At 43.3% G+C, this 26,462-nt stretch overlaps 1 protein-coding gene and 1 non-coding gene across 2 annotated transcripts; both read right to left on the bottom strand.

Moving 5' to 3' along the window:
• Nucleotides 1–540: 540 nt before the first annotated feature.
• On the bottom strand, nt 541–612 carry trnap-cgg (transfer RNA proline (anticodon CGG)). Its single transcript has one exon. It is a non-coding gene; the product is annotated as a tRNA-Pro (tRNA).
• Nucleotides 613–1,792: 1,180 nt separating this feature from the next.
• nptxrb (neuronal pentraxin receptor b) lies at nt 1,793–25,757 on the bottom strand. The gene is given in 10 exon segments (XM_080303179.1): nt 1,793–4,439; nt 5,181–5,360; nt 6,312–6,553; nt 7,481–7,877; nt 11,177–11,925; nt 21,127–22,411; nt 23,389–23,455; nt 24,200–24,265; nt 24,399–24,442; nt 25,484–25,757. Coding segments are annotated over 10 exon segments (3,345 nt in total). The 5' UTR covers nt 25,553–25,757; the 3' UTR covers nt 1,793–4,193.
• Nucleotides 25,758–26,462: the final 705 nt, after the last annotated feature.

Here is a 26,462-nt window from a genome sequence, read left to right as displayed (position 1 = left end):
GTTATTAGGGTTTTCTTCAGAAGACTGTGGGGTCTTTACCTTACAGTATAAATGACCTTGAGGTGACTGTTATTGGAAATTGGTGCTATGTAAATAAATCTGAATTGAAAATGAATTGCTCGCTCCAAAAAATCAACTCAGCTTTATAGCAGAAGCAGGTTTATTCAGCCTGGTGCAAAAAATTGTGTTGTTTTTTTCATTTCCTCCTTCGCAACAGCTGTACAGGGAGTAGCCTTTTATATAACATGCTAATTTAAACTCTAATTAGGAATTATTGACATGTGGCATGTGGGTGTTGTTGAGCCTTGTTCACGTTCTTGTTCATATTCAGCTGTGGGCATACATGGTACCAAACATGGACGTAGCCTCTGTGTCTGAAAAATTAGGCCAATGCAGAAGTGCCATGAGATGGCAATAACTGCAGTTGCAAAAAGATTAGTTGTTATTAGAAACTTTAATAAAAACCACTTCTTTAACCATTTTCCCTGCTTTTTTTTTTTCTTTATTCCCTTGGAACTTTTTAGAGCAAAGCAACAAGTGGGGCTCGTCCGGGATTTGAACCCGGGACCTCTCGCACCCGAAGCGAGAATCATACCCCTAGACCAACGAGCCACTGATGAGTCACCAATGGCATAAAAGATTGGTGTACCTACATCGCTTGTTGAACCTACAGAGACCTGTTTAGCTTCTAAGTAGCCTACCTATTAGCTTAATTTAATCATCTTTAATGATCCATTGTTAGCGTCTCTGTTAGTGGTTAGTTGGTCTATCCTTTTGTCCTCTAATTTCTGGCTTTGAAAAAAAAACAATATGCACAGCCAGAATAAACTCAAGGGTTGAAAACATTACTTGATGTGTTGATTTTTTACAGTCTATCCTTGAAGCCACAAAGGTCAGCTTCCTATTACCAAAGGTATCTAGCCACCATTCGTTTCTGCATGAAAATCTTACTGTGACCCACACAGTTGTTGATTTTTCAGTCTAGAGTGGCAGAAGCCAGTTTATCTCTAAAGCTTTCTTTCCTGCCTCCCATAGATTATTAATATCTTCTTGGGAAACAGATCATAGATATCTTTTATTTCTTCTTCTTTGGCATCAAACACAGTGAGAACCTCGAGGGGATTCTTCTAACCAAACTCTCCCCTTTCAAAAAAAAATAAATGAATTTAGACAGATAAAAGGAAACTTACTTAAATTACAGCTAAATTTGGTGTTTTAGAGATAAAAGTATAGAGAGTGTAGACATAAATTGCTGGTCATCAGACTGTAAAGGTTGGGTTTTGAGGAAGTCACAGGAAACCAGCTGAAGTGAGATTGAGAACTTTAATGAAGTGTTGTGCAGTTGGAGGTTAGACTTGAGCTCACAGCTAAGATGAACCGATCGCCAAGAAATGTGGTGTGTGGGCAGATGAGCAGTCACGAATCATCATGATCTTCGTTAAATTTATGAGTAATCTATTATGTCTACATCAGCGGTCAGGATTTCTGTGGAGTGTCTTTGCTGAGTACTGCCTCCATGTAAAAGACACACACGTGCCATCTGACAGCAAATACGCTGTTAATCCAGTCTGGCACACAACAAAAAGAGCTTAAAGCCTTTTCTTAGTGTGTGATTATGTATAAAGGCTTGCATGCTGAGTGCAATTGTTTAGTTGAAGTGTAATCCGGATGGCTTGGCAAGTCTGAAGGAATCAGCCACTCAAACCCAGCACACACATCCCACACTTTCTTCTTTTCTTTCTTTTTGCTTTTGTTTTTTTGACGTCATGTTAAAAAGCTACGACTCCAGAACTGTTGTCATAACCACTTTATTAGTTTTTATCCACCTATTTCACAATACCAAAGAAGATCCATGAAGATGCAGATAAGGACAAGCGCAACACTGTCACAGCCATCAACGACCAAACAAAACCGAGAGAGAGAAACAGAAGAAAGAGACGACGAAGAAGAAAACTCTAAAAAAAAAACTCTGACCATTCTGTGGGCACGAGAGCCCTGGCAGGCACTTTACAACAGGGTGTCAAATTGTTTGCGGGAATGATGGATTGAGGTAATAAGTGAACAGAAGCACTGAGTGTATCTTAACCACAGTTCATTTCGCTGCACAGTGTTGACTGGATACATTTTTTAGCGTAGCTGGACGAAGCGAGAATTAAACCCTCGGCCCTCACAGTGCATCTGGTTTGCTCTTCCCTCCTCTATTTCCTGTGATGTCCGCCTCGCATATCCGCCTCAACTCCATGCAGGCCATTAAGCGCATCCATCTCAAGCTGACTATGAAAGATTCAAATCAAATGCCAGACATCAGAGGAATACAGCCATGTGACTTTACAGATTCGCCGCAAAAAAAACCCCAAAACAAAACACAGAGCATCACAGTTTAGTTAACTGTCTGTGAAGGTTCTCAGTCATCCAGGTCATCGTAGTCTAAGGAGCTTAGAAACAAAACGCCTGGACTTCTTTAAGGTTCTTTAAGGTTCTGAGCTCATCGTCTGGGAAGGCCCACTCACATCCTGGGCCATCAGACCTCAAATCACATGATGGGGTGGGGCTAGGTTTCACAATGAGCTCACCTGAAACCTTGGCTAATTGTGACCTACACCCATTTTCACACCTTGGCTCATGTGATTAGGTAGAGGATCATTAGGGGGTCCATTGTCCCTCTTGGGGGACACTCCCACAGAGCTTAAATCTGGGACACTCCACCATTTGACCCTAAAACTGAAGAAGCTTCTCAGATGAGAAGTGAAATGTCTTCAAGCAAGTTAAATTAATTATTTAAGTAAAAAAAGTCCCGTACGATCAACTTTGGAAAAAATGTGCTCAAAACCAAGCAACTTAAAACAAGGGAAATATATATATATATATATCCTTCATTAAATGTAAAAAACGGGACTCAAATGCTTCCATGGTGCATAACTATCAATAAAAAATGCCAACAATCTAATGTAATCTAAAGGCTTAATGATTTTACTATCTATTTGTTTGGCTTGTAGTTCTTCAGGTTACTTAAAAGGTGGCAGTAGTTTGACTTTACTGTCGCTCAGTGGAAGCACAGTCTTCCCTTCAGGTTGTGTTTTCTGCACAGAGCCAGCTGTTAAGTACAAAATGGCCATCATGGAATCAGTCCACCTCATGCCCTCCCCCTCAGTCTGTGAGGATTTAATAAAAACATGTGTAGAGTGGGGCAGTGTGGAATACGTACACTGTAATTTTCACCAAAAAAAACAAAACAAAACATTTACATTTCATCTGATTTACATTCAGTGATACCACAGTTATATCGTAATACCAGTTCTCTTAGTGGTGCTTAGTTAGACATGACGTTTTATTTCAGGGGTCGGCTGAGAGCGCTGTTTTATCTAAGCTGCAAACAATAAGAAAAGAAAAACGCTGCAACTTCACTTTGCTGGGCTGTGAGATGCACGAGAGGCTACAGCAGGCATGGGGCGGGGAGGAGCAGACTGATACAGAGCAACATTAGCAGAAGTACATTACACATTATACATTTATAAGTCCACTGGTTTACCGAATCGTGGTATGCAATATAGAAAAACCGAAAAGCACACAGACTTTACTCGACAGGATCATATACAGTTAAAAACGGACCAAACTCGGTTTCCCCATTGAGTAATAAAAATAGATATGACCACTAGAGCATGTCAGAAATCAGCTGTAGCATCATAACACAACCAGCTGGACACGGGATGAAGAAGAGATGGAATTTTGTGTCACTGTGTTGCAAAAAAACAACAATGGAGAAACCCTTAGATGTGGCATCGTTAAAGGTTCTTTCCATGACTGCACTGAAACCTGCAGGAATAATCTCGTATGGCTGACTGGCCCAAGAGATTATCATCTAAACCACAGATTCCACTCTATCAATGCAGAGTCTCCGTTTAAACACGTTCACGCCAGAGGTTGATTGACCCATGCAAGCCTTCACTAAGGTGATTCTGTGACTAAACTCACTGTATCTCACTGCAGAAGTAAACACATGAGCGTGGACACCAACACAAAGAACAGAACAGATACACCACGCTTGACAATTTAATAGTCCACTGGTAGTAAGCTTACCAACCCCCAACAAGCAAATTATACTGGATGCTCCAACTTGGATAAAAACTCTTTAGACTCTTCAATTCACTCCTAAATTGACCTCTCAAGCATGGCTGCCCTCTCCCAGTCATTCTTCACTGTTTGGGGCCAGAGGGGTTGGATCTCTGGGCGGCGTGGCACGGGTCCAGGGACTCCTTGGTGGCGCCGCCGTAGACATCTACGTCGTGGTCGGTCCAGGGCGCGATGTTGCCCAGGGCCGAGGAGCTGCAGTCGGCCACGGCGGCCACCTCGGCTGGCTTCAACACCCGGTCCCACAGGTTAAACTGAGAGAGCTCCCCGACCAGAGCCTGGGAGGCATCAAAACGTCCACCCAGTGTGTCCTTGGGTAGAAGAGATAGCACATTCAGAACTTCAACACCAGCCATTTTAAACATTATTACATTATTATTTGTGGTGGGGGGGGAAAAGGACGATTTCCATTGGAATATCGTTTGGCAGCAGTTTGCTTGACAAAGTTTTTAATTAACATTAAGTAAATAACGATTACCACTTCTTTGGATAAATACCAAAACTATGCTTTAAATGTCAAATCAGGTAACTGGTGAAGGCACTGAGCTAAAATAAAGTTTATTCTGCAGGAAAATATTACATTTTTTCCTGATTTTGCACAAATACAATTAAAAGTATTAATTTCCCTCTTGTGTCCTGGGATTTTTCTCGATAAAATCAAGTCAACACATCTCAGCCAGCAGCAATCCATCAGCCATCCTCAGAGGAGATTAATGAAATACTTGCTCCCTCTCGAAACTATCCATCAAATTACATCGTGCTCCATCAGTGTTTTTGTCTTTTATGCAAGGACAAAGGAGCTGCGGGATGAGCTTCGGGTTGTTCTTCTGACACCAGGGAGGGATAATGTCGCATTTCGTAACCGTTTTGTAATGTAGTTGTTTCGCTAATGAAGCAGCCAAGCGTGAGGATAAACACCATTAGGTTTCTGCCTCTTCATGTGTGAAAAGCTAATGGTGGTTCCTTAAAATAGCTCTCCTGGTTTCTCTGTGTATGTTTATCCATGGATCATTCACCTATGAATCATCCATCCATCCATGCATCCGTCTCACCTGCTCCTGTCCCAGAATGAGGACTCCCCCGGGTTTGATTGGGTGCCAGGCCGCCAGTCCCTCCCCTCGTCCCTTCATCTTCCCACCCTGGTAGGCCTTCCAAACCCCATCTCTGAGAGTCCAGCTGACACAGATGTGCTGCCACTCATCCTGTGGCAGGGACAGGGGCAGCTGCGCCACCTACAGGCCAGAGGAAACAGCGGCCGCAGTTAGAATTTCTCAAACTTGCAAACACTGAGCTCGCATTATAATTGGAACACCTTTCACCACGGTAAACCTCGACTACATTGCACTCTCTCATGGGAACTATACAGCAACTATATGAGCAATATTAAAGGAAAACACTGGCGTGGAACTGACTGTTCCTCAATAATGTATGTTTGCTGTGGATCCCGCTGCTACAAATGCAGAAAAACACAAACAGAGGGCAGGTTCTTCTTACTTTTAATTGATTTTAATCAAGGCATTTGTTCTGGACAAAGAACAATTTTAGGCAAAGTAATGTTGCAGTTTGCGACTGAATTGTGGCCATGATAAATCACAAAAAAGTCTGATTTTAATGCTCTTTTTTCCCCTCCTATCTAGTTTATACTTGTAAATTTTTAATGTGTTGTTGAAGTGCACCGTCTGTTTTAGTTTTACGTTTTCTGCATTATGGGAATACACATATTTTCTTTTTTTTTGGGGGGGGGGGGGGGGGGATCGATGGCTGAAGTGGGATCAACACCAGCGCACACCTGAGGCTGAGAACCAAAACCCAAACTTAATGTAGATGGTGATTCACGTACTGTTTACTCAAACGACAGCACACAGCTGTGACATTTTCAGGTTTGCTTTTTCCATCACTCTTGTAAAATTCAATAAGTCTGTGAGAATGAACATGTTTACATCGCTCACTTTAATAACAGTAAGCCATCAACTATACTCTACTGTTCTGTAAGACATCGTAATTAGTTTCCTTGCAGGCTTCTGTGCTTGAGTAATTACAAGGAAACCTTAAAGGTTATGAGATATTAATGCTTTTCCCGACAAGAACCATTAATTTTCCCATGTAAAATGTTCTGACTTGTCCCAACGTCCAGATATTAGCACAGGTACAACAGACAGGTAGGTCTGAGAAACCCTCGTTACCTTGTCGTTGATAAGCAGCTCCACGGGATTGTGGACTCCCTGTAACAGAACCAGCTCATTGGGCTGCCCCGGCACAGAGTAGGAGAAGGGGGTCCCAATGCCACCCTCTTTGGCTTTGAGCCATAGGCAGGCAGTGAAGGCATACATCTCAGTAATCTCTTTCCTGACCAGGCCGTACATGTAGTTGGTCCGCATAGGGAAGGAGATGACAAAGCCGTCAGGGAACGGTGGCTCCGTCATCGCTTTGGAGACACACATGAAGGAGATGAAGAGAAAGAAGTTAGACGCTGTAAGGCAGACCCAGAGAGAAAACAGCGAGCGATGATTGCATTAATTTATACAAGGACACTGAGGCTTCCCTTCTCACTTGTCTCTGCTAGTTTGCGCTCAAGCCCACACTCGGGCGCAGAGCGCTTGGCAAGAGCTCAGATGTTACAGTTAATGATCACCCTCTCTAACTCGAGGCCACACTGCAGCTCTTAAAGCTGAGAAGATGTAGAGGTGGTCAGAGAGGTTGGGAGAATGACAGAGTGGTGAAAAAAAAGGGGATAAATCAGCACTTTTTCCTATTAACCTTCCTCTTGGCACCTCGCAAACTCTCAATCTCACCTCTGAGCGTCCACTTCTCCCATTATCAAAGAGCGTATACTCCTTTTTCGAGAAGCTTTCACCTGCAGTAACCTTATTTCTGCTCAGAAAATCTGCAAATAAAGCCCTTCAAAACCAACGTGACACATCCAGACCTCGTTCCTGACACCCGCAAAGCAAGAATCCTTCCCATAGGTCCCCCGTGAGGATGAAGATTAAAGCAGGTAAAAGCAGCGGATGATTTCAGATATATTATTCTCTCCTTCCTTTATTTTATTTTTATTTTTAGCTCTCAGCTCTCACTTTGACATTTTCCCACTCTTAAGCACTCATTAATCATCTAATTTTAATCTAAAGCATATTCTCTGCTGCTGAGATGACCCAGTTCACCAGCAGAGCTCGTTAAACTTTCATTTCAGCCTTCTCTTGCAATGCTCTGATCTACATTCAGCTTGATGTTGCCCTTGTCTTACTACCCTTTACATCAGTTAATCTGTCCCTTCCTTCGTTCATTTAGCCAACAATGTCATGTCTTTATTTCGCCTCCTCTTTTTTTCCTTTCTTCCCACCCCCATACTCACTGTGTTCCAGCTCGGTGACACGGTGGCTGACGTTGTCGATGCCCTTGTTGATCTTCTCATGCTGGCCCTGAGTCTCCTTCCTCATGGCCTGTCTCTCCTTCTCTAGCATCTTTATCTTCCTTTCCAGCTCCCCTTCCAGGTCCTCCACCCTCCAGGTGCTCTTTCCACGCCCAGGGGGACCCTTAGCAGGAGGCCTGGAGGCAGAGGAGCCTGGGGAAGCAGGACGGCGGCCCCCTGGGGCAGACCCTGCAGATAGGGAGGAAGTACTGCTGGAAGGCGGAGCTGGAGCCTTGCCGGTGTTACCAGCTGTGCTGCTGCCGCTGCCGCTGCTGCTGCCGCCACTATTTACGCCCACAGATGTGTCTGTGAGGTTCAAAGCAGCAGGGCCTATCTCTGCCTGTAGGAGAGAAATAAGAAACACAAGGTCTGTGTTAGCATTGATGCTAGTTATTACTGGTTAGACACATTTAGAGAACAAATTTAACAACAGCAGATTTATGACAAGGACATAAAATGATTCAGTAGGTGAGCAATGCTACAGTTCCAGTGACAGTTTGGAAGTAATATATATATATATATATATATATATATATATATATATATATATATATATATATATATATATATATATATATATATATATATATATATATATATGTCACCTGTGTATTCACAAATGAAACCAGGCACACCCACACTAAATGATGTGTTTATAATATAATAAAATGAATCATAATTTGTTCCTCTATGAATATTTGAACCCACTTAACTCCATGAAGTAGTGCGATTTGAACCCACCCAGATCTAACCACCGTGTGATTTGGAGATAGTCTACAAAGGAATATGTTTCACTTTTCTCTTTGCTAAAGTAGCATTTTATGACTGATTGTAAACATTAGTAGCATGAAACACTTTCTATATTTACTTACACTTAGTGTAGTTTTAGAGTCAGGTTGGGAGAGTGGCAGAAGGATTGTAGATTACAAACCGTGTTTTGTGTTCTCTGTTCAAAAGTAAAGTCACGCTACTATTTAACTGTTTTGGCTTATTACATGTGGCCCTTTAATGATTACTTTTCTAGAGTACAACCAATTATATATCATATCAGCCGATATCACTCACCTATTTGCTGATACTGACATATCAGCAAATAGGTTTTACAGCTGAAGATAAATGAAAAGTAAAAAAGCAACAAAGACGTGGGAGAAACACCCTTCAGCCTTGTTACTAATGTTGATGTTACATAGTTTGTCCACCAGAGGGCACTCTGCAACTTCCTTGTTAGCCAGTGTTTGGAACACCAAAAATTCATCAACCAGCTGATTTGAACAACTTGTTAAAATAACAAAAAGATTATTTTTAAAGTTCACTGTCATAAATAACTGAAAACAATAAATTTTAAGCAAATCTGTTTATGATTTGTGTTTTTTAAAAGAAATATCGATTGATATATTGGATTTCTGAATCACTAAATATCAGTATTACTCTTATATCAGTCTGGCTGAAGCCTTTTCTTAAAAGAAATGTTTTCTGTGCTTTAACATCGAGCATTTTTATCTTGGCAGCATTTTCACAGCTGCTAACCAAGAGTCAGTCTGCATGGTAATGTTAGAGCTTTTTGTTCAATGTCAAAAGGAAATGACTTTTTTGAATTTCAAGCACTGAAAGACATCCTTGTCAAACAACACAGTGGCACTGAATGCAGCCTGTCTAGACACAGAGGCATCTCCTTGTAAGCCATTTATCCTGGATGTTGCTGTACTCCTGGCTTTCCTGACCCATGATGTCTGGAAATATCCACCCCAGAATATGTGTTGTTACATGCAAAGACATATTTTCACCATGTAGGCTTTGTGCCAAAAATAATATATTTAGATATGACTCATTTGTTGTCATGAAAATTTACATTGGTAATTGTAAATGACTACAAATTTGAACATTTTATAACAAACCTGTGTTTGTTATATGTTTGTGTATATTTTTACATGGTATTTATCTAGATTAATACTTGGTTTTCTATTTAATTGTTCTCCTTTCTTTTATGTAGTTTTTTATCTTACCGAGACATCTGCTTACTGTGATATTTTAATTTATTAAGCTGTATATTTAACTACATCATTCTCAGCTTATTTGCTTTTTGGGATGAGTAAATTATAATTTACCATATTTCTTTATGGCTTTGTCGCAGCTTTATCTTTAGCACTAATCTTGCATCACCGAAGCTTCCTGTGAGCTGATTTTTTTCCACGTATGCTTAATATGATGTAATCATTTAGTTCTCCTTTGCCAAACATCTGCCCTGATCTATGTCTCAAGATCTGAATCTTTACTTTGTAATTAAATCTTTGGATTACACCCAGCCTTGCAGACAAGTCCTTTCCCAAGATTAAATGAAAAAAGCACAAGGACTCTGAGCTCCGTCCTCCTCAGAGCGTGTTGTCCAGATGTCAATGACCTCTAATCGTATTGATCACTTTCAATTTTTAATGCTGTTTATTTGCGCCTTAGGTTGGGCGTAGAGATGCCTTGAGCAATGTCAATAAATATTAATTAACTATTTTTTATGAGAGCTGAGGGTGAGAATATTGGCTAAAAGTGGAAAATGCTGTTAAAAAAGGCTGTCAGTGCAGTTCCTATTCACTGTGGGGATATTTGTGAAAAATACATGAACAGATTTAACATAATGGCAATGAGCAGAGCCCAGTCCTGTCTTTATTGCCTCTAAATATGGCTGCCATCGATGTTAGATGTAGTGGTGGTTTAAAACTGAAATGAAACTGCAGGGAAGGGGCTCGACTAATAAGGCAGCGCCATGGAGAGAGCTTTTGTAGCAGCCGGGCACTGGCAGTATTAGTAGCCTATGCAGAGCATAAGTTGAAAAAAGAAGGTGTTGGTGGAGGAGCTGTAAAGAGAGAGAGAGCTGTTAGTGTGGATGAGACGGCTTCGGGGGCGATATATAATATCAAGAGAGTTGCTGAGGCAGGACTGGATGTGGACGTCCAGGATATAAATTCTCACTGACGGAGACAACCTTGTAACTGACTGTGCTTGGAGAGCACCAGCAGTGATGCAGCAGTGTTTGTGTGTGGGTGTGTGTCTCAATCTTTGCACACACACACACACACACACATAAAATCTGACCCCCCTACTCCACCTCCCTCCTTCCTGTCCAGCCAGCTTCATGTTTTATTTATGTCTCCATCCTGCTGTGGGAGATGCGGTGGTACAGGGTATGAGGCAGCAGGGTGGGGGGATGCGGAGGAGCGTGAGGGCCAGCAGGTGGAAAGATTTCCCATGGGTCCGTGTGGAGCTTGCGCAAGAGATCAGGGGTATCTGTGTCACGAGTTAGGCTACTTGTCAGAGGAAAGAGGAGCAGAAGATAAAAGAGGGAGGGGAGAATGAAAAGAGGTGTAGAGAGATAAAGACCAGAGCCCCTCTTCAGGCTCAGAGAACCAGCAGAGCTGTGGCACTTTAATCTGAATCATAAGTCAATTCTAATGGTTAGTCCTAAACCACCACAGTGGATATCAAGCTAAAATTAGGATAGATCTTGAAATGAGCCTAATTTAGACTGAATGGCACTGACTCATCTGCTAATGCATCATTCTGGTGCCTCTCCAAATCTCCCGCTGTCAAACAAAACTCAGACAGGAGGTTAATCAGCGACAAGCCCGCACTCAGCATCCCTGTGTTTACCTCCAGTTTCTCAATGCGATCCTTCAGCTCCATGATGGCCCGGGCCAGCTCCTCCACGGCCCGCGCCGTCTGCAGCTGTGCCGCGGCGGATGAGGTCACATCATCCCCGGCCATGACGCGGCGGTTCCCGCTCCAGACCCCGATGCTGCGCTCCGGGATGCTCCGCTCGTCCTCCAGGCCGCTCTCGCACTCGCTGAGCTTCCCGGTCAGCTCCCTTATGGTCCTCTGGTCCATGAGGATCTGGTCGTTCTGCTGCAGGACCATCTGCCGGAGTTCCTCCGCGGTGGTCCGCAGGTCTTCATCCCCTGTGCCGTAGAGCGGATCGTCCGCCTGCTGCTGCTGGTGGTCCCTCCGCTGCCTCAGGTCTTTAGTCTTGCACTCTCCCACCGGCACAGGAGTGCAGATGAGTCGGCTGAAGCTGAACTGCTTCGCCGGCCCTCCACCCGTCTCCTCCCCAAGGTTGAGCTCGTTCAGAGTGGGAACCTCCACGCCGATGCCGCCGAGTCCGTTTCCACCATCGTACGACTCCGCGCCGTGCAGAGCGCCCAGCGGCCCGGCGTGAGCCACCGACCCCGGCTCCAGAGGCTGGAGCAGCGACTCCGACGTCAGGGTTCCGTTATCGCTGACGAGAGCGGCGCGTTTAAACGGATAAACGCTGGCAATGATGCAGATGACCGCGCCGAGGAAGGCCAGAGTGCCCGCTCCCACGAGCACCACTGCGAACTTCATGGTGACCGTGAAGAGCAGTGATGTAGATCAGGAGTTCAGACACAAGGTGACACACACACGAGCCTGCAATAAAAAACAAATACAAATAAAAATCCTTTAAAAAATAATTTAAAAAATAAAACAAAAACAAAGACTTGTCTGGGCTTTGGAGGCTGGAACTCAGAACAGCATGTAGGAAGACTGCAGCCCGCCTCAATATAATCTCAGCCTGACGTGTCAAATAAAGTCGCCAGATCTTTCAGGCGGAATGTGACACTTACTGTAGGAGCGGGTAGATCCGGGGCTCTGCTGCTGTTGTTTCCTCACCACCCTCTGTGTGTACCTAATGTTGACGGCACCGCGCTGTCTGGAGCAGAGATGCTCCCTCTCCAGTCTCCGTGTTGCTAAGCTGCTCTCCTCCGCGCGTTACTATGGGGATCTCTCGGAGAGGAGGAGCGAGGCTGTGGGCATGCGCGGGTCAGAGCCTAGGTGAACCTCCAGCAGCAGCCGAGCAAACAAGGCGATGATGGATCAGCGTGTGACTGCGCTGCCTGAGCGCACATCCTGTTCTGGAGGCTTGGAAGATAAAAGGAAGGAAAGGGGGGGGGGGGGGGGGGGGTGGACACATTTTAAAAACTTAACATAAAAACCGATGTAAAGAATCCAAACTGCATTGATAAGGGATGCAAAATCCCAGTGTGCAGTGCACTTTTTCTTTCACAACTATGTGTACAGCCTGAGTTTATTTACATGCGACATCTGATGTAAGAAATCGCACGTAAGACGAGCTGCAGCAGAAGTGGAAAGGCTGGATAGTGTAGAGGAGAAGAAGAAAGGAAAAACAGAGACGTGGGACCTTTAACACCAGGGTTTTTATACTGAGTAGGAGGAAGAACATGTTTTCCTCAAGAGGCAGTCCCGACTAATGCAGCACTAACGCCGACAGGAATGATCCAACCCTGACCCTCTGTCCTCTGTGGCTCTGTTCGGCAAACAAATCCTCTCCGCTGGATGGAGGAAATACTTTTATAAAGTTTTCTCTGCATAGCAATCCAAATAAATATGCATATTTAAATTTAAAGAAAAAGAAAGACATGTAATCTACCACTGTGAAAAGATCTGATGTCAGTGTTGAGAAAGGAAAATAAAGCTATTAATATGTGATTCTTGCTTTGTAATGAAACAACTAAAATCAGTGAGGTCACTTCCCATGACACACCTTTCACCTAGCTTACACTTTCCAGAGATATCTCACAAACACATACTTGCCATATCCACCCGTGGCCCGCTGCTTGGATTGCAGAGAATGAAGCAGAAACTTTTCACTGTGTTTTACAGCAGCAGCCATTGTGTTGTTAGGTCTGAATCATCTGCAGTTTTATAGCCTTCTTACTCACACAGACATCATCGTGCTTACGTCTTCCCCTGACTTACAACAGAAGTCGACCAGCTGAATGTTGAAAAACTGAGACATATTGTTGAAAGTGCATTTATTTTTCTCAAGCAAGCTCTGGATGCTCATCACGTCTTTTGAAAATACATGTTTTATTCAACGTTTAATTTCAGAATGAGCCTGTACTTACACTCAAAGGAATGGAAACAACTTGTATTCTTTTTCTTGTTATGCAGCACTTTTATTTCAGTCCATCTGAGATCAAAGGCCTGTTTGTGCTGTAGGTGGACCATGAATGAGTTTGACAACCCTGGACTTCAGTGTTCTCATTTTAAGGCAGGTCAAACGCTGACGTTTGACACCAAGGTGTTCTTTGCTGTTGGTGTCACGAATTATCGGGTTAATGTCAGCAGGGCTATCTTTGTCACATCCAGCGCCGCTGTAGCTAAAGGAGAATTTGTGTATCTCTGCGTGAATCACCAGCAGCTTCTCACGGAACAGCAGCTTTTGACACCCTTGGATTGCTACATCGTTACTGCAGCAGTGTTTACTGTATTTGCTGTGATAGTGTAGGAGGCGAGTAGGTTTTATTAGCGTTAACCAAAAAAATTAAGGTTGATGGATATGTTCAACAGGTTCAGGGACTTGTTCATTACTTCATTTCTATTTCATTCTTAGCGGCTGTTGATGTCTGTAACACACTTTCCAAAAGATATTTCTCTCACAGCTGTTAATATAAGCGTCAGCCTGGACCTCTCGATTCACAGTGACAGTTTTCATTAGCTAATGCCTAATTGCCTAATAATGTGTAGGTCCCCCTTTTGCTGCCGAAACAGCCCCGACCTTTCAATGCATGGACTCCACTGAAGGTGTAATGTGATATCAAAATGTTAGCAACAGATCCTGTAAGCTGCCAGGTGAGGCCTCTATGAATCTGACTTGCCCAGTACATCCCACTGAAGCTCGACTGGACTAAGATCTGGAGAATTTGGAGGCCCATCAAAACCTTAGAAGCCACAGGCATGAAAGGGTGTATGTGATATGCAACAAAGTAATAATGCCTGCTTGCCTTCTTCCCATAGTGCATCCTGGTGCTAGTTGTTCACCAAGTAAGCAATGCACACAGAGCCCCACCTATGTGATGTAAAAGAAAACGTGATTCATATAGAGCAGCCACTTTCTTCCACTGCTCTGTGGTCCAGTTCTGATGCTCACATGTTCATTGTTGGTGCTTTCAGGAGTGGACAGAAGTCAGCACAGGCACCCTGACTGGTCCACAGCTATGCAGCCCCATACACAAGAGTTCAAATAGCTTAGTATTGAACCACCAACCCTCCACTCATTAGCAGATGAACCTCTTGAGGTACAGCCTCCACCCAAGAGTAAGTGGCTGAGGAAATAGGGTTTTGCATTTTCGTATAGCTGTGCATAGTAAATGAATTAAAGGTGTGGAGTTATATCTAAGCTATTTTACAGAGTGGATTAAAAAACACACACTCACACTCTGTTTGATGAACACAAGTGACTTTTTTTAAGGATTTAATTGATGTCTGGAGAAAGACTGTGAAAGCAGCCCCATGTGTCCCACCCAGTCGGGTACAATGATGATAGCATTCAGGCAGTGAGCAGCAGTGCACTGGCTAGATTCACAGCAGCCAAAACATGGTTTCCAACCAACAAGGTTGAAATTGCAGCAAACAATATTTTCATATGGATATCAGATGAACAGATGATTTAGAATATGAAACCAGATCCGCAGCTCCGGCAGCCAAACAATTCCCTCTGCGCTCCTCGTCTGACGTCTCTATTGTCAACACCACTCCAGGCAGCCAGTCAAATTAAAAAGTGCAGCTGTCAACGCTGGAAGATCTAAAGTGAGATTTATTGTCTCAGGGCTGGTTGTGTCAGATTTTGAGCCCATCCATGAATGGCATAAGTGAAAACCTGGAGCAGCTGGTGGCACTTTGTGTTTGTCAAAGTCATTAGAATTCACCGTTTGTTCAAAACGTCTTACCTATCTGTTCAGTGTAAAGCGACAGACCGGCTAAGTAAAACCAGCACTGCCGTCTGTGTACGGTTGGGAAGCGAATGTAAACACGTCCTCCGACTGCTTTCCTTCCAGTCTGCAGAGCCAACGAAGGCATCTCTGCCTCTTCTTCTTGTGTGCTTGCTCCATAATACAGGAGGTGAGGTGTCACCCATTGATTTTGCAGGGCTTATGTTTGAGAGTGTTTTTTTAAAAATTTTCTCAATGCAGCTTAACCTTGTTAGGAGTCTTTTTTCCAGTGTGGAACATTGCAATCAACTTGACCCGGCCTTTTCGCTGTGAACAGGCTGGAATATTTATGAAGCAAAGAGAAAACATTCACTTTTAGTACCTATTTTGCAAGGACACACACAGTTAAAAATTTCTATTTAACAGGATATAAGGAATACTGTGGAACTACACTGCTGTGTTAGTTTTTACCCTCAAGTCAAACTCCTGCAGAATGAAATGAATGAAATCACATGAAAAATACGGAATATGTATCTATAACCATCAGAAGCTCAAACACCAAATGCAGATGGGCTTCAGTCTAATGACCAGTAACCCAGATTGTGGCTTAATCTCCAGAGGTGACTGAGCTTGCACTCACTAATGCACATGTGTATGTTATATACACACACACAAACACACAGATGTTGGCCACTCGTATCAAACTCTGGGTCTGTTTTAGCTCCATCTGGCTCATACAGTAAGCGCCTGTGGTATCGGGCCAGGAAGGAAACAGACAGAGAACCAAAGGCAGCACGGGGAAGGAGTGAAAGGAGACTACATGTGTCTTTCTGTTATACGTCCCACAGTCTGAAGGGTAGAAGAATAAAATGAAATACTGCCTGTGGAAAAGGATGAAGCTGTTTGAACTCGACGTATTCATCTCCACATCAAAACACACAAAGATGAATACACAGGCGTGATGACCTTAATATGACCCCCAACTCTCACAATCCATCTGAGAACACAGATGCTGCTGCTCCATTACTCTGAAAGAAAATGAGCAGCTCAACAGCGCCTCACGGTGGACTCTGGCAATAGTGCTCAAGTGAAATTGGTCTTTTTTTTTTTTTTTTCCAGATGGTCCAAGCAGGATCATTATTAGCCATTTCCGCTGTATCAGAGTAAGAACTTATCAGTGTTTTTAAGTAGTGTCAGTACGTACCATCCATGAGTAACTGGAAGCCTTTTCATGCTCTATATTTCTGTGGTAAAAACACAAACTAACTTTCATATATATATATATTTTTTTAAATGATTCGTTTTCCAATAACAGAACTGGTCTATGTGCAGCCGGCTGTGAGAGGCCCGTTACATATCGGTGACACTGTCTGAGAACATTTATATATGCATTATATTTTTGTTTGTGTTGTACTTCGTAGACGTTCCCTGTACACTCTGCCATGTGAATATGAACAAACATGACAAATAGGGTGGTGGATATGGAGAGATTACCTGATGTGAAGCTCTGGCAGTCAAACATTTCCTGCACAGTGTCATATACATACAACACACACACCTTTAAACATTCCATTAACTCAAGTGCTTTCTGCACAATCCTTTGTCATTGTTGCACTTTTCTGTTGCACTGCCTTGTGTCTGCATCTTTCTGTTCTGCCTGGTGTTGTACTGCTTTTGCAAGTTTTGCACACGTGCACTTTATGTAGTGTGCATGTAGCACCATGATCCTGGAGGAACACCGTCTCATTTCACTGTGTACTGTACCACCGTATATGGTTGAAATGACAATAAAGCCACTTGACTTGATTTCCCTCTCCACCTCTTTTCTGATACAGTTAGGGCCAAGTTTTTGGCCCTTTCAGTCTGACGTTAGGGTGAACTTACTAAGCCATACACTCCTAGGAAGATTTAGCACTTTGTTAACACACACCAGAACACTCCAGAGCAGCAAACTGTTAAAAAAAGTCTAAAGGTGCTCACACTTGATAATGAATTGAAGGAATTGCGCGTCTGATTAGCAGCGGCCAGCTGCTACTTTTGTTCTTATTTCCTGTGAAAGCAGTAAAGGTACACTTAATTTTTCAGAGGAATTCAGAGTCCTGTGAAATCTATTTAACAGACGGCTGTAGCCCGGGTCAGGTGAGGTTTCATAAGTTGGGCAGATTTGGAGTTGATTTTAAGTGTTGAAGTTGAATTGATGAGCCTAACTCTGCTGTCAGCACCACTTCGGGCACCAAGTAAAATGAAAAACTACAGCTGTTAATTCTACAGTCTGCCTCTTATGTTAAATCACACTAAAATATGACAACAGCCAAAAGGAAGTTTTTTTAGAGAGCTTTTAATTAAAAGCTTTGTACGAGAAACACACAGAAAGCAACAACAGTAACAGGTAACGTGACACTGAATACATAATCTGTACAATAAGGGTTTGTAAAACATGCTTCTGAAGTTCAGATACATTACAATGTCAGCCTCCAACTCCTCCTCTTTAGCATCAATACAATGTACATAATTCATATTAGCATAAAACCAGACGAAACTGCAGTCTTGACATGTAAAAATCAGTGAGTCCTTCTGATCAAACCCATCTTAGACTACTAAAAAAGCCAAAAGAAAATGGCATTCAAATAAACATCATCACATTGACAATGTTATGCATATTTCAAAAAAAGTACTTAATTACAGTACAAACAACAAAATAATGCTCGTTTCCATTTCGTTAAGCATCACATTTCATACGTTTAAACAAGGATCCTTCTTTTTCTTCTAATTAGTGCCAACATGAATCTAGCACTTAGATCACATAGAAAACTATTTAAAAGGGGGGAAAGAAAAGCTTTAAAAATCGGAAATTATAAAAATCAAGAGCCCTATTTGGTTGAAAGAGGCCACTAAATCGAGTTGTGCTACTCCGTATGACAAAGAATAAGCAAAAAATTTAAAACAAAATTTAAAAAAAAACATCACTTAGCAGTCTAATACCTTACAAATCTACCAACTGCAAGAGTCACTTCTATCCACCACTTAAACATATTATAGAGTAGATGAAAAAATCTATTCCAAATTACAATATATCCATTTGAGAAGAAAATAATTCTAGAAAAAAAAAAAAATAGGACCACTCTGCTTTTACTGTGTCAAATAAGGATTTAAGTAGTGTTATTATCAACAGACATCGATTCGAATTTGAACTACAGACCGTTTTTCTTTTTTTCTTCATATTAATGGATGTGTCATTTTGGAATAAATCCTTCCAAGTGTAACCTATGAGAGAGAGTACTGAAACAGCACTGACAACAACTAGAACCATTCAGTATATGACAGGAACGTCGCCTTCGCCTGTTAAAAGACACGGAAAAAGCGGTACTCGCAACTTCTGGAAAAGAAGACGACAGAAAACATAAAAACTTATTACAGTCTGCGACCCTTAAAGTCACCGAGCTAAAGTCGAGATTTAATGACGTTTTCAGCCGTTCTCTTTGATAAGAGCCAAGTGTGATGAGGTTACAGTTGCCTCGAGTGCAGCCGACGGTGAGCTCTAAGGCAACGCATGCGGAAGCTTTTAATATATTCTAACACATACTGTAGATAGAGCGGAGTTTAGAGCCGAAGAGTCTGGGAAGGCCTAGAAAGAGCAGGAGGAAAAAAGAATCTGTGTATAAAGGGGTCTGTAAAGGTTTCTTTAAAGTACGGCTGACGCGTTTGAAGGTAAGGTCAGAAACTTTGATCAATTTCGAGCTTGAGGGATTTAGCTGGAAACAACCTCCGGTTAACGTACACGGCAAAAGGTTTACAGCCAAGAACACAAGGGCGCTGGATCAAACCGTTAGAGATCAAGCAGCTTTTCTAACCATCCAGCTCCCCGACACACCAGCTGTACTGTGATCCTACTGAAAGACAGCCTGTCTGATGTGTCTGAAAAGGGGAAGACAACTGTGCCAGCATCCTCTCCAGTTATTAAACAGCGGTCCAAAGGTTTTATCCTTCATAAACGGGTAAAAGCAACAAGACAGGAAACAGGCAAAACGGCGCTTCATTTAGGAAGTAAAAACGCAGTGTCCTGTTTAGACTGGAACATCGAGGTATCCTTGGTCCTCACTGTTCCTCTACATGTGTCCAGGAGCACTGTTTACATTAAGCTGACAATAAGCTCAACTAAGTCTAAAGCCAGGACTTAAAAGACATGTTGGGCCTCAGTTATAGCAAAACAAATCTTGGTACAACAGGAGCAAGAGGCAAAGTTGTCTTACTTCTCATCATGATGACTAGAGTCTGATGGCTATAGGACTAGATGAACCCTTTTCCACTACAGTAGTGCAGGTGCCCCCTGTAGAACCAGTTTCATGCATTTCCACTACAAGAAAATATCAATGCTGGTTCCAAACAGCCGACATTCAGCAGCTTCACAAAACTGACTGCGCCAAAAGTTGTAACCACCGTTGTCTCTCAAGAAATTCACCAAACACAGATTCTCCATCCCGTGTAAATCACCCCAGCCTTTGCTACATAACCCCATGTAATGTTCGGTTATGAATCTGCGGAAATGTAGGCTTTTCGTCGTAAGGCACCCAAGTTGGAAGTGGCTTCGCACCGGCTCTGCATCAGTGGAAAGACACACGCATGCCCTATGGGTAGCAAGAATAAAGCACTTCTATTGACGTTACTACCAGAGCACATACTAATAAAGAACAGTTACGAAGCATAAAAGGACAAACTGGCAACATCCACAGGACGAAAAGCATGGGAAACAGCTTTTAACCAGTCAAAAGTGGAAGATAAATAGACAAAACTTAACAGTCGCTACATTGTACAAGCCACAGCTGCCTGGATTCATGTTCCACAGATTTGAAACACCTGTCGCCGAGTCAACTTCTATTTTTAGCTGCATTTTGTCGACGTTCAGTCTGAACTGTGTTCAGCTCATGGACCTTCTAGACCTGGACAGTTTAAGAAGTTAATTTTAGCGATTACGGCATACAGAGAAACTGTTCAAATTCACTGCAGACCAGTTTAGGGTCTTGGTGGACGTTATGGAGTCGAAGTAGGTGGCGGGAACAGAGTGAAAAACAAGGCAAATATGTAAGAGACTGCAAATGGCAGCAATAACTTAAAAAAAAATTACTGAATTTCATATTCTTTATCAGCCTTTATGGTTGTGTGTGCATATAAATACTTATATGTATATGCATGTGCATTCAAGAGAGCAAGAGGAGAAGGCTTTGGAAAAACTGATAAACCACACAGAATAGGTTGGTTTTTAAATGATGCAGTCAAGTGCATTTACCTCGCTATTGCATCGATGCAATATCCAAATCCAGCTGTGTTAAGTTCACTGAGTTGAACTTCCAACGAGACTAACAGGTCAAAACACCTGCAGGCTGCTGACAACAGCCTCCAGAGCAGAGCTTGCATCTAAATATTAAGTTTCTTCCACACAGGCCGAGTATGCCTTCTAAAAGTTCAACCTGCACACTAAACGGGCGACGGTTCCACTTTCAGGACAATGTTACATTGTACCAAACAAGATAAACTCAGCATGAAGCAAGTGAAAGAATTACCACCATTTCCATCCAAGCCAAACAGTCAGTGTTGTGCAAGTGGACAAAATGTGGCAACTGAAATGCCAAGAAGGGCGTATTAGCTGCCCCATCTCAAATTTATATAATTCTTCTAAAAAAAATATGTCAATTTTTTTAAACTATTCAATGACAGGGCGGTGTTGGGTTATATTTCATTACTCATTACACAAATATGGACATACCCTTCAAGGTAAAGGTAGAAGCGAGTTGAAGTGGCATGACACTTTTTTTTTTTCCTTTCTTCAATGGCATTTGACTTCATAATGTCCGTCCTCCTATGGCTTCGCTGGGGAGGGGTCGTCGGAGGCGGCGGTGGGAGGGGGGGAAGAGGCATTTTCGGGGCTAGCAGAAGGTGAAGCGGGGCAGGAGGCAGGGGATGGGAACTCTTTTATGGTGACGGTGACGAGGTTGGTGGTCACATCTGTGACCACTACATCCTTGCAGCTCGGAGCCATTTCAGGGTGCCAGTCGGGGTCTCCCTCAGCGGGCACCCTTGGAGGTTCGGTGGGGGCAGAGGTTTGGTCCCCGGGAGCGGCAGGGGGAAGCGCGGTGGGCAACTGGTGTTTAGCCCTGCACTGGCGAGGATTTTTCCTGCCTTCCTCTGAGGGCACCGTACGGTCCGGGGCGCCCTCGTCCTCTTCGTCTTCCAGGGAGGAAGAGGGAGAGGAGGGGAGGAAGGGGGATGATGATGATGCAGCCTGGTTTGCATCTGAGGACGCGGCAGGGGTGGAGGACTTGGTGCTCTGGCTCTTCTGAGTGTCTGCGTGAGGTTTGCTGGACTTGGGATCCTTGCTAGACGGCGAGGCCCCAGTGGAAGGCTGAGACTGGGCAGCAGCAGCATTGGTGGGAGATTTTCCTTCAGACCCACTGGAGCTGGAAGGAGAAGGAGGTGCCTGGAACTGAGAGGGGCTGGTGCGGCTTTCCCTAGCTCCTGTGCTGGAGCATGAGCTTGGGTGGGAGTGAAAAGGCACAGGTCCTCCGCACTGCAGCCCGAATGGCTTCCCGTACATCGGGAACCCCAGCATCTTCAGAGGAGGCTGGAAAGGTCTATATGGGGCTTCCCTCTTCTTCCCAATGATACGATTGCGGGATGGGATGTTCTGACGTCCTGCCGAAATATTCCGACCCCCGGCCGCTGTGCCACCCCGGCCCGCTTTGTCGATGACCTTCAGATTGAGGATGATTCGGCCTCTCTTGACTTCCCGGGGTTTCACCCTACGGTTAAGGATGCGGACGGTTTCAGAGAAGGGAGAAACGTGCATGCGGGACGGGAAGCCACCAGGGTTGGAGAAGGTGGTCGCCATGGGGTCTGTGCGAGGCAGAGGGCGCCGGGACATCCGGTGGCAGCGGTGAATGTCTTTCTTCAGTTTGTGTGTGGCCGCAAGGGAGTTAAGTTTAGGGGAAGGTGCGACAGCCGAGCTGGAGGACGACGGTAAAAGATGCGCTGAGGCAGAGGAGGAGGAGGAAGCTGCCCGGTTAGAAGTGGACGAAGTAGGACGCAAAGTGGTCTGGCGGGTGTTTGAGGCTCGGCTGCCGCTCTCTCCTTTCTGACCGCGAGCCTGCGAGACAAAGCACATTTAAGAAACCATTTTTGTAGAGTGAGCTTTTTGAACCTCTAAACACGTTTACTGAGTGATACACAGCAACAGCAGCCACTTTTAAACATTTGGCTAAAACATCTGGCTCAACTCCAGCACCTCGGACTGCAGCTAACCCTGGTAGCTCTTGCTCTGCTCTTCAGCAGTGTGTGAACCAGATCTCCTCCAGCTCATTCTAGCTACAATTCTGGAGGGTGGAGCTGAGACTATGTAACCATGGGCACTCACTTAAGTTAGTTGTTTTTGGCAACACTAGAGTCACAATGATTTATATCAGCCATTAAAATGCTTCTTGGATGACAGCGTTGTAACTAATGCCTCAAAAGTGCACACTTTCCAGCTAATTTAGCTTATATTAGACTAAAGTTAATTTGAGATCAAAAGAATTAAAATTAACAAAATCAGCAGTTACAAAGAGAAGTTAATGCACCCAACACCACAACGTTTAGCCGTGCTGAATGTAACTTCAGTCAGACGTGTCTCCTTTGTAACTCCATTTATTGTTGTTGATATAAATGACCCTCCCCCTTCACACGGCTTTCTGAAAGCGTTTTTCTATGACCAAAGGTTGCTGCAGTATGTGCCTCAGGTGAAATGTAGCACAGGACAAACGTGTCCCTGCCGCTCACGCTTCTTTTCATGTCATTTTCCAAAGACAAAGCATGCACTGTATGAAGATTTAAATAAACTTCAGACACCGTTTGAGGTTCAAGTAGGTTGACCTTTTTCTCAGCTTTAACAGCAGAAACCACAAACAGAATGTTCCACTTTCCTGCAGGGTGGTGATGCAAACTGAACAAAGGTACAGATTTCAACAAAGCTGCAAATTTAACTCATGCAAACTAGTCATAGTTTCCAGTCCACTCGTCAAAATTTTAAATATGATTTCAGATGCAGCAGCTCCTCCCTGTGGAGGAGCATAAAAAAAAAAACTGTACCTTCATTACAAGGTTCTTGGGTTTTGGTCCCCTTTTCTTTGGCCCGTGCAACTCTCTTTCCCGCTCTCTAAAAAAGAAAAAAAAAGTAGTGACAGTTAGAATGGCAATGACCACAAATGAAAAGACACACGCAACAAAAAGAACAAGAGAACGAGAGCAAATAGAATGACTCAAAGATGATGACAGACATGAAAGCTGTGGGTGAGCGTGGGCAAAAAGAGCATCTCTGCAGCCATGTCAGAACACAGTTAGGTTTCCTTTAAAAAAAAAAAAAAATCTTATTCTTTGCTCTTATTTTCATCAGGGATAATGTTGAAGAAGGACAGGAAATGTAAGAGCCAGCGAAGAGAGGAATGACATGTAGCGAAAACACCGTTTCAGTCATTTGTTGTATCCCCTGCCTCCCATTAAAAGTTTTCTGATACTTGAACTTTACTCTAAATATTTCCATGAGCAGCACAAGCATTTCAAAGAGCTTGGCAACAGACAAAAAGAAGTTCGGTGCAGATTTTTTTTTTCAATTAGGCAGCAAAGAGGAGGAATGTAAAGACACGAAAGGGGGATGCGGGGGGATGAAAGTATGAGTAAACACAAGCACTTAGAGGAAGAGACACTGGAAGTAATTTAAAACAAGAACACATGATAAAAAGGTAAATGGGGGCCGGGGGACTGAGCAGACATGCTTTAGACTTTTCAAGATAGGAGCCAAAATATAAAAACAAGCAATAGAGAAAAAATAAATACATAAATAAAAATCAAGACTGATTACTCAAAGCACACGCAGGGCTCCTCATGAAGCAGCTACACTCACTTTTGCTCAAACCCCAAAATCAGCCTGTCATCCAGGATGTTCTCCTCCGGCTCCCAAGTGCTGTGCCTGAACACAAATGCAGCAACATGAAGAAAAACACATGCATTCATTTTGCTCCAAAGCACAGTTAATGTGCATTTTTCAGCTGAATCGAACCAATGCTTGTGTCACATTAACATTGTGGATTCAAGGCACTCACTTCATTGCCCATCCTTTCCATTTCACCAGGTATTCGAGCCTTCCCTGAAAGAAGAAGACAAATGTTAGAATTACTAAAACAGTTCATATGAGAATAGATTTTTTTTAAAAGAAAAAAACAACAACATTCAAACACAGGTTTTGAGTCTTTTAATTACAAATAGGATATTCTTGCCTTTACACCAACATGGGAACAAAACTCCACATGCTGTTAATGCACAGCAACACCAAATCTGCAATGCAACTGAATGCACTTTAGCACATTTCAGTCCAAGTTACAGAAGAGGACTTCATTTCTTTCACGTCTTCGCTAGGGTTAAATCTTCCTATGTTTTATAATAAGATCAAATACATTTCACGTTTGGGTATCGTTTATGTGAAATCTACGTTTGTTCGTGTGTTGCAAGTGTTTTACAGCAAGAAGGATACGCTAAAAACTCCAAGCAGGGACTTCTGAAGCCATTGGAGGCACGGTGGGCCTTGCTGGTTAACTGTGTATACCGGCAACTTCAGAAGGCAACATGCCATAATGGACAGAGTCTCTTACATGCAAAATACTGAAAACACATTGGAAACTCTCAAAAGTCAGCTATGGTTGAAGACTCCTTTCCCATCACCGGCGTATGAGAACTTGTGCTTCTGCAACCACCTTCATAACTCGCACGAGAAAGTAACAAAGTCAAGCTGTCGTTAATGTGGCAGCTACACATAAACTGGGCTATGAACCGCTGACTGTGACCGTATAGCTTTAGCTACCATTAGCTGGCAAGCAAACCAGGCCTCTCAGTTTCACAGCACAGTCCACAATACCATCAGCGGGGCTAGCGTGTCTTTGCAGCCACCCCGTTCTTTGTGTTGTTTTTATTGCCCTGTCGCTGCCTCAATGTCCGCGCCACGAGTCATAAGCCTCGCTGCTCTGATCTAGCTCGGACTAGCAAAGTAAAAGCAAACGCATGAAGGCCTCTGCAGTATTTCATAGGCGTAAGATGACAGCCCTGAGCCTATGGACTAAAGCAGTGCCGCGCTGCCGACGGGGAACATCTGCACGTAGTCAAAACACGCGGGACAGTGGCGGCTGTAGCTCACCTTACGGACGCGGCGTTTAAGTATGGCTTCCGCGGCGAAAATGCGATCTCCCGCCGCCGAGAGCTCCATGTTTCATACCCGAACTGAGCTACCTGTCTCGGTGTCCGTCTCTCCAGACGACAAGCTCCGCTGTCTGCACGGATCGACCAAACCGTGCGAAGGGCTGCACACACACGGAGACAGCACAGCAGCTGCGGCGGTGCGACCTATCTGGTCGCCGGCAACCCGAGGAGAAAAAAAGCCCGCGCGGCTCTGAGCTTTAAACATCAGCGTCAAAAGACACGAAAAGGTTATTAACGTTAATTAAATTATTACAGACCTAATTAGACTTCATACAAATGTTTTAACACCGAAGGTCATCGGAATTTTACATTGTATTTATATTTACATTTCATAATGTTAACTGGTTTAATAATATTTGCCTTATTCAAGTATTCAGTCACACATTTGAACCAGTGGACAATTTAATCAATGGCTCTTTTCAAGCGTCCCACTAAGCCACGAAAATTCCCTTCTATGCCATGAAATTGACAAATTTTATTTACATTACTTTGTTAAACATGTATTTATTTATTTAATTATTTTAATCATAAACATAAAATAAACGTTCGGCATTTGGTTTGAATGCAAAACATTAGTCCTCCAAGTTAAAAATTCCCTCTGGTTTAAGGCAAGAAGCTATTTATGAAACAATTAGTAGTAGTAGGGGGGGAATCGATACAGCATAATATGGCAATATTTTGCATGGCAAGATTGTTTTGATACAGGCTCAAAACATACTGATATTTTATTAAATCACTTAAAAAGTTGCTGGATGCTAGGAACAAGAGTGCTCATATCATCCAACATGATCCATCCAGCATTAGCTGAGCAAACTCACATTAAACGGGCTTAACCGAAAACTCATCCAACACTGGACACACTTAGCTTGATAAAGCTTCATCCCAATTCAGTGCAAACTAATGGCTCAGTCACATAA

The sequence above is a fragment of the Astatotilapia calliptera genome, chromosome 6 (assembly GCF_964374335.1).
Source record: "Astatotilapia calliptera chromosome 6, fAstCal68.1, whole genome shotgun sequence".
In the NCBI taxonomy this organism is placed as follows: domain Eukaryota; kingdom Metazoa; phylum Chordata; class Actinopteri; order Cichliformes; family Cichlidae; genus Astatotilapia; species Astatotilapia calliptera.
This window is presented reverse-complemented; position numbering and strand designations above follow the sequence as displayed.